The following is a 15,000-nucleotide window of genomic DNA, read 5'->3' as shown; positions in this document are numbered from 1 at the left end:
AGCCTCTACCGGCCTCTATACATTACATCTTTCATTGCTGAATTGCTTTACAGCACAATGGGATATTGCTTTACGGCACAAAACAGGAAGAGGGCACTGATCTTCCTGTACAAACAGAGCTAAAGCTTTCATAGTTTCTGGCAACGGCAGATAGTGGAAGGAGTTGAAAGGTTGAAGGAAAAATCACTTCCAACATGTTTATCCTCTTCAGTAAATCCTAAGAGAAAACAAACGCACACAGAGAGACGGCAGGAAGGGGGGACAAGTAGGAACATCGTCTCTGTGACAGAAAGCAACAGGGGTTATGAGAAATGTAGTCTTAATTTTGAGAAACACTACCACCAACAATAGCACTAGCATGCGATAGAGGCAACCAATCATCTCTACCATGCTCTCATTTGTTTATGGTAAATATTCCAAGGTATCACAATTAATTTGACAATTATCTACTGATGTTTAAAAATGCTTCACATAGCACTTTTAACAATGATTTACTTTTTAATCACCAATGGCTTAAATTTAAAATACTGAAGAAACCTCACTTTTCAAGCTAACAAACATAATTTGGTGGATGGAAAACCAATTAGTAGTGAATTTGCATGCTTAATTATATAGACGAGTAGTAAAATGTGGCAGTTGTTTTAGTTAGGGTTCTTCTTGTGTCAAGGAGGGAAATATGTTCATTGGTTTTCTCTATGTGAATGCTATCTGTTCAATATTTATTTTTTTTGTTCCTTTTTGGTCTTGTGTGAGGCTGAAAAAAAGCCTTTTCTTATAATTTCTCATTATTTCCATATTTGTTCTTTGCAGGAAGCCTGTCAATGCCATTACCTTAGTGATTTCTTAAAAGAGAATAACCTTCTCTTAGTTCTTTTGTGTTGGTTTGACATCAAAAAAGTTTCTTTTTTTCACCCAAGATCTGTAATGTTTTGTTAAAACCTCTCTAAGTTCTTAAATGTGTTGCGTGAGTGTAAAAGCTTTTTCCTTTCTTAAACACCATTAGTTTTGTAGTTTGTGAAAACCTTTCTTACTTCTTCAGTGTGTCGTTTCAGTGTAAAAGCTTTTCCTTTTTTAAATACCATTAGTTTGGTGCTGCATGAAAACTTTCCTCAGTTCGTTTAATGTCTTTGACTGTTTTATTGCCTTTTGACATTTTAGTTGGACTGTAAAAGCTTTTTCATGTTCCTGAATGTCACTCGGCATCACTAGCAGATATGTTTCTTTACTACTGAGACACTGAAACATGGTGTAATGGTGTCGAACCTCAACAGAGAGAGAGAGAGAGAGAGAGAGAGAGAATGAATGAAAGAAAGAGATAGATACCTATGTACTGAAAGATTGAATTGATGCTCATTTAAGAGAGAGAGAGACAGCAAGACTCGGAGGGAAAAGGGAAGGAGATAGGAAATGAGTACAGAGCGAGAGAGAGAGAGAGAGAGAGAGAGAGGGAGAAAGGGAAAGAGGAAGCTGAAGCTAACCAAAGAGCAAGAGGTGATGGGAGATGACAGCGGCTTGTAACAGCTGGAGTCTTGCATCAAAAGAACAAGGATATTCACTTTCCTCTGCTTCCCTCTGTTCAGAGTGCTCACTGCGTTTTACACACACACACACACACACACACACACACACACACACACACACACACACACTTTACTTTAAGTCTCAGCAGCATCCAGACCCAAAGACAACCTCTGTCTGCAAGAGAAGAACCTTTGTCTCGCTGAAGAGAAGAGAGGAGAAGAGAATAGACGGGGAATAGAGGCAAAGGCCACATCCACACTAAAACGTTTTCGTTTTAAAACGCATAACTTTTGCTACGTTTACGCCTAGCGTCCACACTACTCCGGCGTTTTCGGACCCCTAAAACGGAGACTTTTGAAAACGCTGCTGACCCCGTTTTAGTTCGAAAACTCCGGGATTGCATTTTAGTCTGGATGGGCGGAAACGGAGACTTTTGAAAACGATGACGCAGACACCCACGTTCGCTTCCTGATTGGGTCTTATCAGTCACGACATCCGCCTCGACCGCCTTATACTCATGTGTTACTTTCAGTAACAGTTCCACCTCGTCGTCGGTCCAAGCAAAGAAATCTCTGGTCTTACTTTTCGCCATTGCTGTTCTTCCTCCGTAGTATTTTCTGCAACTAAGCAACCAACCGCAGAGTAGACAATCTGCTTCCTGTTTACACCGGCACGCGCATGCCAAGTGTACGTGAATGGTCATGTGATATACGTTTTCAGGCGTGTTAGTATGGACAGAGATTATTTATGAAACGCTCGTGTGGACAGAGATCGTTTTCGTTTTAAAACGCCGTTTTAAAACTACAACGTATTAGTGTGGATGTGGCCAAAGAGAGAGAGAAGAAAGAGCAGGAGAGGGGAGGAAGAAGGGTGAGGAAGAGGTTAGAGAAGAGGAGAGGAAAGAGAGAAGAGGGAGAGGGAAGGATGCAGTTTCCCAAAGTGATGGACAGAGGTGGTAGAAGTACACAAACTCCTCACTCAAGTAAAAGTGCAAATACTCATCTAAAAATATACTCTGGTAAAAGCTGAAGTACCATTTCAAATCCTTTACTCAAGTCAAAGTATAAAAGTACTTGGTCTTAAATTGACTTAAAGTATAAAAGTAAAAGTCGTCGTCAAAAAAAGTCATTTCTCATGTTCTAAACTCTGAATCCCAGATGAGAAAGAGTCTGCAGCTCAACTCTAGCAGCTGAATCCGTGAAGCCGATCACATTTGGCTCTTGATCAGTTGATGATTTCCCAGTTGATGAAAATGTAGAGAGTAGAAAGTAGAGATTTTTCTTTTAGACATGTAGTGAGTAAAAGTAAAGTTAGGTCTTAAGTGAAAAAAAAAACTCCAGTAAAGTACAGATGCTTGAAAATCTTACTTAAGTAAAGTAACAAAGTATTTTACTTTGTTGTCCTGGGCTGGGACATCCTGGGTTCACATCCGGCTCAGGACCTTTGTCACATGTCATTCCTGTCTCAACTATGGTCTAATAAAGGGGAAAATGATCAAATAATCTTAAAAAAAAAAGAAATATAGGGAGAGAGGGAAAAAGAGATAAGAATAGGGAAAGAGAAAGAAGAATAGGGAAAGAGAGAGAAGAATAGGGAAAGATAAGAAAGCAAGGAAGAGGAGATGACCCTAGAAAATGTATCCTAAAACCAAACCAAACCATTGATCATACATCCTAAATTGTAAAAAAACAAAAACAACCAGATTTTCTTTTATTTTCTTTCCTGAAAAGTTGACTTTCAGGAGATGCAACGCTTCTGTGAGGCAGCGATGAGGTGATGGGATGCTCTGCTCATGTGGCGTTGTGTTGTTGTTTTGATTGGGAGCTGTGCATTTATTTGTGGTGCACTGTCCCTTTAAGAACTGCCGGCCATGGCCCATCCCAGAGAGGATGGACCCATTAGGCTGATGAACAGAGAGAGAGAGAGAGAGAGAGAGAGAGAGAGAGAGAGAGAGAGAGAGAGAGAAACATACAGAGAGAGAGAGAGAGAGAGAGAGGGGTAAAAGGATAGCAAGAGTGAGAGGAAGAGAGAAAGGAAAAGGCCGCTATTTAGAAAACGAGATTTCGACAAGTAGGAAGGGGCAAAACACACAGAGAGAGAGAGAGAGAGAGAGAGAGAGAGACAGACAGAGAGAGAGAGGAAGGAGATAGAGATACATTGAGACATACAGAGAGAGAGAGAGAGAGAAAGAGAGAGAGGAAGCAGCTACAGTATCTCACCATCTCTCCTCCATGGTGTTGTAGGCGTCTATGGGTCTGTCAGTCAATCAGGCGGTCAAGCGGACGCACTCGCGTTATCCTCACACACACACACACACACACACATACACACACACACACCTTCTGACGGCTCTCCTGTGTGTGTGTGTCCCGTCTGTGTGTGTGTGTGTGTGTCTACAGATGGCAAACCTTGTGACGTCGCTGTGCTGTGTGGTTCTGGCCGCGGTGGTGGTGGCCTACGCTCAGAGACGCAGTCAACTGGGTGAGTACGCATTCTATTCTATTCTATTCTATTCTATATATTGATCTGCTATACTCACCTCAACCTGGAACTACTCAACCTGGAGCGACTCAACTCCGCTCAACTTTACTCTACTGTACTCTCCTCCACTCTAATCTTCTCTATTCTACCCTGCTCTGCTCTATTCTACTCTACTTTTCTCTACTCTACTCTTCTCTGCTCTGCTCTGCTCTTCTCTTCTCTTCTCTTCTCTTCTCTGCTATGCTCTTCTCTACTCTGCTCTATTCTACCTTGCTGTGCTCCTGCCTATTCTAGTTTGCTGTACTCTACTGTCTCTACTGTTCTCTTTTCTGCTGTACTCTGCTCTCCTCTTCTCTACTCTTCTCTTCTCTTCTCTGCTCTACTCTGCTCTACTTTACTCTGCTCTATTCTGCTCTTCTCTGCTGTACTCTTCTCTGCTCTCCTCTCCTCTTCTCAACTTTACTGTACTCTACACTTTTCCACTCTGCTCTCTTCTACTCTGCTCTCCTCTACTTTTTTCAACATTGCTCTATTCTACTCTGCTCTACTCCAGTCATTTCTCCTCTGCTGTGCTCTGATATCGAATGGTTTCTGCTGTAATTGTTTGTTGTGAATGCAAATGTCGACGATGCCAACAATCTCCCCCATGTTCTGCATGCAGCTGCCCTCATACAGTTGATCTGATGTTGCTTGACCTGTTTTAAAAGTTTGTTTATTTATTTTGTTTTTACTGTTATTTAGTTTGCCACTTGTGGAGTTAGGGTAAGACTTACTGTGTGTTTCTGGATGTTAGCTGTGATATTGCTGTGTTACTGTCATTTGGCCAATTTGAGCTAGCTGTGAGGCCAGTGTTGTTGCAGCGGTAGGTGGGACACGGACCAGTGGGAGTTGGAGTTGACAGTTTGACTGATACTCACTTTCCATCACTTAAAAACAAAGAAACAATAGCGATAATGGTCAAAATATGCTGACATTATTGCTTGCGGTATGAGGTCACGGCTAGGGTTAAATATTATTTGGCCTTATGCCGTCTCTTGCTGCATGGTGATAATATTTTGGCCAGTTAACTGAGGCTTGCAGAAAAAAAACAAAGAAGCTAGTCAGCTGAACTTATGATGATGAGCATGTTTTCATTACTTTGTTTACCGGGATCTTGAGAGAGAACAAGCGAGGAAAAACAGCAGCAGAAAGAGAGAAACAGACTCTTTCTGTTTCACAATGCAGTCGCTGCTGTTCCGAGAGTTCACATAAGATGCATGAAGATAAATTAGACTGTGTGTGTGTGTGTGTGTGTGTGTGTGTGTGTGTGTGTCTGTGTCTGCTCGTGTTTAAAAGGGCAGTTGATCTGTCACCTGACTTTTATGGAAAAGTGGCCTTGGCTGAGTAGCCAATGGGAATGGGCTGTTGAAGTCAGCTGACCCACAGAAAGAGACTAAGGAAGTCAATGAGTCTCTAGTGACGCACATCGCTGTGTCACGAGGGTCACACACACACACACACACACACACACACACACCCAGTACAAATGGGTTAGGGAATAAGTATGTTGTCTTGGAAGATTAAGTACAAACAACGAGAGAAGCAAAGTGGGAGAGGGAGATGGAAAATACAAAAGGGAGAATGGAAGAGGTGGATGAAGACTGGGATAAACAGAGAAGATAGAGAAATAGATGGAGAAAGAAAGGGGGGAAGAGTGTGAGAGATAGAGAATGAGAGCAGGGAGAAATAAAAATGAATGTTTGCTGGGGAAGAACGAGAGCAAGGTAGAGAGAGAGAAAAAGAGGGAAAGAAAGTGATGAGAAGTACAGAATGAGAGTGTGCTGCAAAAATTACTTTTCTTAAAACCATAACCTGAAATAATAGTGACATAATCTGTGTGGGGGGTGAGACAATTTTGCTTGTTTCAACAAAATTTGGTGAAACACTTGCAGCCAAGTGATGTGAATTATTTTAACATTACAACTTATTTCCAGAATAATTCCTAGAAAAACAAGCTGAGCTGCTGAACTGAGAGAACAGAGTTTATTTCTTCTCTTGGATAGATATTTTCACTCGTTTCAGGAATTTTTCAATACAAGATTAAACTGTATATTATTGATATATATTTTGCAGTGTGGAAAAGGAAAAAGAGAGTGAGGGGAGAGCAGGCAGAGGGTGAGAGAAGGTGAGAAAACAAGACTTAGGGGAATAACAGATCGGGATAGAAGGAGGTATAAATGAGAGGAATAGAAAAAAAAGAGCGCTGTCTGTTCTGTCTCTGGGGAGACTGCTTGTGTGTGTCTGTGTGTGTGTGTGTGTGTGTGTGTGTGTGTGTGTGTGTGAGAGACAGATCTACCAAGGGGTTCCACTGTAGCGTATCTGTCACTCACTGTCTATCACCTACCTTCGTATTTCCCACTACATATCAGCTGCTACACACACACACACACACACACACACACACACACACACACCTATATACCCCTGCAAATGCACATGCACCCGCACACACATAATACACAGATATATACAGTAAGACACACACACAAGCGACATGTAGAGACATCATGACACATGTATGAATACACACTTGGCCATAGAGTCATGTGCATATACACACATACACACATCCACACCCTTATATTCACACACAGACACACATATACACACCTGTCTGTCTTGGAAAGTGCCTTGTTTCTCTGACAAATTGGTAGCCGGTTTGATTGACAGGATTCCCTGGAGTATGCGTAACTTAACAGTGCGCGCACACACACACACACACACACACAGTCATGCATGTGCACATAGGCACACACACACTCACACCTGTAGTCAATACAGAGCAGTGTAAAGGGGAAGGAACTCTCTTGTTAGGTCTGACTCGATCTGTACAAAATGCACATATAGAGGCAGGCACAGACACGCATGCACTGTGTGTGTGTGTGTGTGTGTGTATGTGTGTGTGTGTGTGTGTGTGTGTGTGTGTGACATGGAGCGTATAGGAAATCCATCTGAGGCTTCATAATTAATGACAGCAGGGTGTTACTGAACAAAGACGATCTGAAACACTGGTAGAAAATGTCCCCAGATCGAGTGAGAGCGGGAGAGAGAGAGAGCGAGAGAGAGAGAGAGAGAGAGAGAGGGAGAGACAGACAAATAGATACAAAATCCCAGGAGGGAGCAAGACGGAGAAAAGAGAGACAGAGGGGGAGCGAGAGGAGAGAGGGGAGAGTGAGAGGCAAGGCAGGGGAAAGAGGAAAGAGGAAGAGACAAGACAGGCAGATAGGAGAGGAAGACAGAGGGAATGAGAGAGGGCGGAGCGAGACAAGAGAGACATGGAGAGAGAGAGAGAGAGAGAGAGAGAGGGAGTCGGATGAGAGAGAGAGAGAGAGAGAAAAACAGACATGGCAGGGGCAAGATGGGACATGAGAGTAAAAAAATAGAGACAAACGCATAAGGAGACAGAAGCTGTTTCCATCCAGCTGTCAACCCAATTTTAAGAGCGTAATATATTGACTTCCTCAGTGGAGAGCGAAGTCAGAAAAAAACACATCCACAAAAAAAAAAGGTCATTCAAGAATCGATAAGTATGAGGCAAGTTGTTATTTTTCTTTCATATCAGCTCATGCCTTATTTCATGCTTACATCCGAAGATAAAAGATACAAATTCCTGGCAGTTGACTAATGCACCGACTAATGGTCAAGGCAGCTTGAGCATGAGAGCGACAACTCATACTTTTCACAGAGAAATGTCACTGTCATTATTCATTTGACGAATGCATTTCCGACGCTATTTATTGCATCATTTCTTTAGCGTCAGAAGATGTTTTCTGTCTCGATCAACAGAAACCTTTGCGATACTGATGGATGTTTATCGAGATTTGTTGTTTCCATTCAGCTTTTCTAATTTGACACATAATAACTCACATAACTCGGATGGAAACCCGGCTACAGAAAAAGACAGTTCTTTAACGAAACACGTCTCTCTCTATAACAACAAAAAATAATAATTGAAAGTAGCAAACCCACAGAAAGACCGAGAGCGAGACCCAGAGGTCATGCCAATTAAGCATCCTTGAATTTGAATTTTGACAATGAGATGGCGAGAGAGAGAGAGAGGGAGAGAGAGAGAGAGAGAGAGATACTGGGTGGGTGGAAAAGACAGATATGGGAAAAGAGATGAAAGAATACAGAATAGATGACAGATGAAGAGAGAAAAGTGCGAGAGAGCGTGGGAGACGAGGAGCGGGAGTCAGAGAGGGGGGAAACGCTGATATCAGTCAGTCTTTCAGACAGTTGTTTTGTGGTATATTACACACATATCACACACACACATACACACGCACACACACACACTTAAATCCCAGTTATCCATATGAAGAGACACATTGCTCTGCTTTACTTGCCTCTCTCTTTCTCAGCCAGAGCAAATTAGAATGAATGCATCAGTAGAATAAACTTTGATTCCGCTGTTACAAAGATAGCAAAGAGTGCGAATGTCAGAGTCATGACAATTTCCTCGAATATTTATACATAATATTGAAGTCCAGGTTTTAGCTCCTGTGTCAGCAAGAATCCACCCTGACCTCTGACCTCTCTGTGGACAGGAGAGAGCAGGAGAAGTATTCCTTTCAAGGACCAATAATCAATAACATTATTATTATTCATCATTATTAGATACAGAGCCAGACTGCGCTGCAAGTAGATGTAACAGCAATTCATAAGAAATAAAATAGATAAAATCACATACACATGTGCACATACAACAGTCTTGTTATTCATATTAAACAAATCCAGATGCTGTCCAGTCCCACAGCGCCTAGCTAGCTGTGCAGCATCAACTCTTACTGTAGTTGACGTTACTACAGTCCTAAAACAATCATTCACCAGTGTACTGTCAACAAGAATAGATCCACACTACTATGTTGCTACGCTCCAGTAGGTTAGCAGTCTTTAAGTATCATAACAAAATAATGTTAGCCTGTTAGCCAAAATGTTTGGTTAGCATTGCCCAAACTTACTAAATGCCTCACGTTACACAACACTGCTTTGCTAGCTCAATCTAGTTGCAACTAAAAGATTCACCAGCAAAAAATATTTTAGCCACTGCAGCTGCAAAGCTTACACACATTAGCTAGACCAGTGATTCTCAACCTTTTTCATATCAAGGACCCTAATTTAGTCCACGTTAGAGCCACAGACCCCCATTTGATGAGATTTTGTCTCTCGGACCCAAATCTGACAGTATATTTATTGTCAGATATGATTTTGTCCAGAATGCCATGACTCTCTGTATTGTAGGCAGAGAGATAACAGAGAAACTATGATCAGAACAGTCATTCTTCTACATTTTCTAATTGTGTTAACTTTGTGTAAATTAAATAATGATGAAGTTTAATAATTCATCAATTTGCTGGGGACCCCCTGGAACCCCCTCAAGGACCCCTGGTGGTCCCCGGACCCCACGTTGAGAACCACTGAGCTAGACTATAACACCAGGCGAGCGAGCATCAGTCAATACGAGGTGAGGGAGCGCCATTTTGTTAGGATTGTCCAAAAAATATTTTTTTGTCACACATAGGCTGTCTTTCAGTATCATACCGTAATGTTAGCCTGTTAGCCAAAACGTTTCTTTTAGCATTAATGTAATAAACTTAATAAATTTCACACCTGTTACACAGAACTGCTTTGCTAGCTCAATCTAGTTGTAAGTAACATATTCGCCAGCAAAAAATATTTTTTTGTCACACGTATACCGTATTTCCTCTAATAGTGGCCTGTAGTCAATTAAAAGCCGGGTCTCCGATAATGGCCGGGGCCGCGGTCGACACGAACAAATAAAGGCCGGCCTCAAATACAGGCCGGGGGAAAAAACTAGGTCAAAACCTAGTACATGGCTGGACCGTGTCCGTCTCCTCTCTCCGCCGCTGCCTCTCCACCGCGCCCACGGCCCGCATTGATCCTCCCGATCCAAGCCCCGGACCCCCGCCGAAATCTCGGCCGGATCACCGGGAACACATCGGTGCCCAGGTTCAGTTAGCTTCAGTTAGCTTCAGCTTACATGCAAACAACGGTGGATACTGGTAAACTCCTGGTGCCTGTTTGTAACTGTAGTTTGTAGTAACGTACAAGTGCCACAAGACGGCTCGGCCGGCGGAAGTCTCTGGAGCATGCCGTCGTCGATTACCGTAATTATCGTAATGCATTGCAGTAACAAAAAAACGTCTACCTAATGTACCGTAACAGAAGCAGATCAGAAAACAAGGAGGCTTCGTACTAAAATAGGAGCAAATATACTTATCAAACAGAGGGAATTAGAAATAAAGGCCTGTCTCTAATATAAGCCTGCTTCCAATACAGGCCTGGTACCCTCTGCAGTTGAGGTAAATAAAGGCCCGGGCCAATATTAGAGGAAATACGGTATTAGCCCCTGCAGCTGCACATTAGTGAGACTGTAACACGGGGCGAGCGAGCTTCACTCAATACAAGGTGAGAGATCTCCCTTTTGTTAGCATTGCCCAAACTTAATAAATTCCCACCTGTTACACTAATATACTATAATATTATATATACTATATAAATAAATGTATTCCCCAGCAAAAAATATATTTTTGTCACACGTAGATTAGACACTGCAGTACACACAAAGCATACACACATTAGCGAGACTGTAACACCGGGCGAGCGAGCACCACTCAGTATGAGGTGAGAGAGCGTTGTTTGCTGTTAGGAGTTCAGTGTAATGCAAGTTAAGTTACGACTGACTGACTGATCGACTTACTGCTTATGGCTTCTCTTCATATCTTCACACACACACACACACACACACACGCAGTTGAAAATTAGTATTCACATAAAAGAAAACACATTGATCATGGCTGCTCTGGATGTCTCTGTTTCTTTCAGATTATTCTACTGCGGTGATGATACAATCACTCATATCACATACAATGACTCTCTCATGCATGGAGACACGCAAGATTGATCACATACATGCAGCTTCTGGGCAAAAGGAGACCTATTTTGTTTTTATCTGTCTTAATCTCCCTCTTTCTGTCTCTGTCTATCTTTCACAGTTTCCCCTGACTCCCCCCCTCTGTCTCTCTCTCTCGCTCTCTCTCTCTCTCTCTCTCTCTCTCTCTCTCTCTCTCTCTCTCTCTCTGTATCTCTCTCTCTCTCTCTCTCTCAATTGAATTTTATAATGTCCTTTATTCACATAGCAGGAAGTGCAAGGCCCCGAGTCAAAGCAATGCAATGCCATTAATGGACGCCATATACAGTAAATACGAAGAACAAGCACAGAATATCAATGAGCCAAGTGCAAAGACGATCGATAGAAAGTGGGCAAAAGGAAAACAAAATAAATAAATTAAACATAGAATCAGGAAAGTATATTACTATGTAGATTGGTTGTTTTATTTTGTAGTTTGACTCGATTTTCTATTTTCTTATGACGGAAACAAACGGTGCGACTAAATCCAAACCCCCCCCCCCCCCCCCCCCCCCGTCACTCTTTTACTTTGCTTAGCTGAGTGGTTGTGGTCGTAATGTGTGTGTGTGTGTGTGTGTGTGTGTGGTGACATCATGCTGTTGACTGAGAGAGTGTGTTATTTATGGGAGTCCATATCCTGATTGAGAGACCAGCGTTTCCACTCATAATCATTCTCTTCACCTCTACCTGTCTCTCTCTCTTTACCTCTCTCACCCTATCTGTCTCTCTCTCTTTACCTGTCTCCCTCAACCTGTCTATCTCTCTTTACCTCTCTCACCCTATCTCTCTCTCTCTTTACCTCTCTCCCTCCATATGTCTCTCTTTTCCTCTCTCCCTCCATCTCTCTCTCTTTACCTCTCTCCCTCCATGTGTCTCTCTCTTTACCTCTCTCCCTCCTCTCTCTTTACCTCTCTCCCTCCATCTGTCTCTCTCTTCATCTCCCTCCCTCTATCCGTCTCTCTCTCTTCACCTCTCTCCTTCCATCTGTCTCTCTCTTTACCTGTCTCCCTCCATCTGTCTCTCTCTTTACCTCTCTCCTTCCATCTGTCTCTCTCTCTTTACCTCTCTCCCTCATCTGTCTCTCTCTCTCCTTACCGTTCTCCCGCTATCTGTCTCTCTCTCTTCACCTCTCTCCCTCCATCTATCTCTCTCTTTACCTCTCTCCTTCTATCTGTCTCTCTCTCTGTTTCTTTTTCCATCTGTCTCTCTCTCTTCACCTCTCTCCCTCTATCTGTCTCTGTCTATATATCTCTCCTCTTTGATCCACATTTCTATCCCTCCATTGCCTCACTCCCTTCCCTCCCTCACTTCCATCCTTCTCTCCTTTCCTCCTATCCTTTCATCGCTCCCTCTCACTCCTTTTGCCTTGCACCCTCCCTCTCTCCCTCTCTCCTTTTTCTCTCCTCTCACGCCTTCCCTCCCTCCTTCTCCCATCCCTCCATCCCCACGTCACCCGTGCCGTCAACAGGAGATTTACTACCCATGACATCATCTGCCACTGACGCTATAGCACAGTCACCCACTGCCATGTGTGTTTGCTTCATCTCTGCCCTTTCGCTCAGCTTCTTTACCTCATACTGCTTCCATCTAATCAATATGGACAGAGAGAGGGAGAGAGGGAGAGAGGGAGAGAGGGAGAGAGACGCAGGGAGCGGGAAACAGAAAGGCAGAGGGAGAGAGAGAGAGAGAGAGACAGAGGGAGAGTAAGAGGTTAATTCTCACACTAATTCCATGGTATTACAGCTGTCAAAGCTGTATTTATTTCTCGAGCACTCGACACGTGCTGGTTTGACTTCTGTGATGCTCAGCCTCTCTGCAGCCTGATTTATCCACACCCTTGGGGATGGAGCATGTTTAAAAGAATTAAATTATCAAATTAAATTAATTCCTTGCAATTTTTTTTTCCTACATGACAACGGCTACACATAGCACAGATGTGTAAATCCATTTCTGACTTACTTAAAGCACGTCAGTGATACCCAACCTTCATGGGCAGATCCTTAGATAGGCAAATCTAATTGGATTAATCACTCTGGCACTCCAAATGTAAGGTTATGGACAGAATATTAGGAGGGTATCAAGAGGTTAGATCTACATCGTAAGTATTCAGGATTACCTTTAATTCAGGGAAAGAAATGATGATGATTTATCTTTTTATTCATTTAATCAGTGAGTGAGTTTTATTTATTTTGAAATGTATTAATTGTAAACCAATTTACTATTAGTATGTCATTAGGTTGTCATTGACAACATGCAATAAAGTTAATATATTTTATCAATGGAAGACAACCCATTGCACAATAAATAACACAAGGTTCCAAAGAACTGGAAAGATAAAAAAAAAGATAATTAGGGATAAACAGAAAAAAGATATAAAAGCAAAACAGATAAAAAGAAAAAAATATCACTTGCATATCACTGTGGTACCATGTGCATACAGCATGGGAAGCCAAAGTTGTTTACTTGTATGGTGCAGTCATGGGAAGTTCTTTGAAATGCCTGGGAGGTGATCACAATAGATGTTTAATGACAGACTTTTGAATCCCAGCAAGAATTCAAGACATGTCGGCCATTAATATAAAAAAAAAAATCTGAAAACAGTTTTTTTTTTTTTTCAGTAAAATGTTTCTGATGAAACTGCTTGAAAGATCACACACGGTTTGGGCTTTGTGTATCTTTGTAAACAGCATTAGAAGCACCAAAGTCAATAGTCAGTAGACAACTAAATGAAATCAATTATTCATTGGATATAAACACTGTCTGATGACACATTAGAGAAAACAGAGGATAGCCACACATGAAGTAAATAAGTTAATTAGTAGATAGATAGATAGATAAAGGCCCATTTTTGAGTTTGAAAGTACATCTCAGCATTTATTTGCATCCCGCATGCATAGTGTCTGCGTGTGTGTGTGTGTGTGTGTGTGTGTACACATCTTTGTACGGTGTGTGCCTGTGTCTCGGTGTGTCTACAGTATATACACCATGTATTATATGTACTAGCAGGGAACACTGATTACACTGATTACACTGAGTACTACTCAGCATAATCAGCTGTCCCTGTCTGGCATGCTGCTGAGATTAAATCCCAGCTAGAGCTCAGTGTAATCTCAGTATTTTACCAGTTGACTGACTGACTGACTGGAAGACTGGAAGACTGGCAGGGTCCGGTAGTAAGGAATACTACTACTACTACTACTAGTAGGAATACTTGTAACAGCGTTTCTTATTGCAAAAAAAAATAAAAATAGAGGATTACTTCTGAGAATACCTTTAAGGTGAAAGAGAGAAACTACAACTGCCCCCCCCACACACACACATACACACACACACACACACACACCCTTTGATGTGACTGGTCAGCCTCCTCTCCCTGCCTGAGAAGAGAAGATGCCTAGTAGCATTAAAGCACAACAAAGCAACTATGGCCAGAAGATTTCTTTCTTTTTTTTTTGGTTATTTTTTGCTTTTATTTTGATAGTGGACAGTAGAGAGAGACAGGAAACATTAGGAGAAAGAGACGAGGCGACTGAGTTCATAGTGAGTGATGAAAGATTTCTGTCTGCAAACAGGAGCAAATAACAAAAGCTTATAGGATAGTTCAGCTGTCTCTATCATCATGCTAGGTTTCACTCATCCTTAATGTGTGTGTGTGTGTGTGTGTGTGTGTGTGTGTGTATGTGTGTGAATTGTGGGTTGACTCCAGAGCCTCCATTAAGGCATGCGAAAAGAGCAAGGTGTATGAAATGTTAATGTCTCTCTCTCTCTCTCTCTCTCTCTCTCTCTCTCTCTCTCTCTCTCTCACACACACACACACACACACACACACACACACACACACACACACACACACACACAATCTTCTCATAATCTTCTCTCTCAATCAGCCCATATTTTGCCTCTCAAACTTGGCTATCATCACCTGTGCGAAAACACAAACAGCTTTACAAAACAGAAAAGAGAGTGAGAGTGAGTGAGAGACAGTGAGACGGAAGACAAGCGAAAGAGTGAGACAGACAGAAACAGAG

At 42.1% G+C, this 15,000-nt stretch overlaps 1 protein-coding gene across 1 annotated transcript in view; it reads left to right on the top strand.

Moving 5' to 3' along the window:
- cntfr (ciliary neurotrophic factor receptor) overlaps positions 1–15,000 on the top strand; it is a 330,551-nt gene that overhangs the window by 115,301 nt on the left and 200,250 nt on the right. The window contains exon 3 of the mRNA XM_078286337.1: positions 3,921–4,002. Within this exon, the coding sequence (XP_078142463.1) occupies positions 3,921–4,002 (82 nt within the window). The remainder of the gene's footprint in view (positions 1–3,920; positions 4,003–15,000) is intronic.

Source organism: Centroberyx gerrardi, chromosome 2 (genome assembly GCF_048128805.1).
Source record: "Centroberyx gerrardi isolate f3 chromosome 2, fCenGer3.hap1.cur.20231027, whole genome shotgun sequence".
Classification (NCBI taxonomy): domain Eukaryota; kingdom Metazoa; phylum Chordata; class Actinopteri; order Beryciformes; family Berycidae; genus Centroberyx; species Centroberyx gerrardi.
Note: the sequence above shows the minus strand (reverse complement) of the source record. Positions and strands in the feature narration are given on the sequence as shown.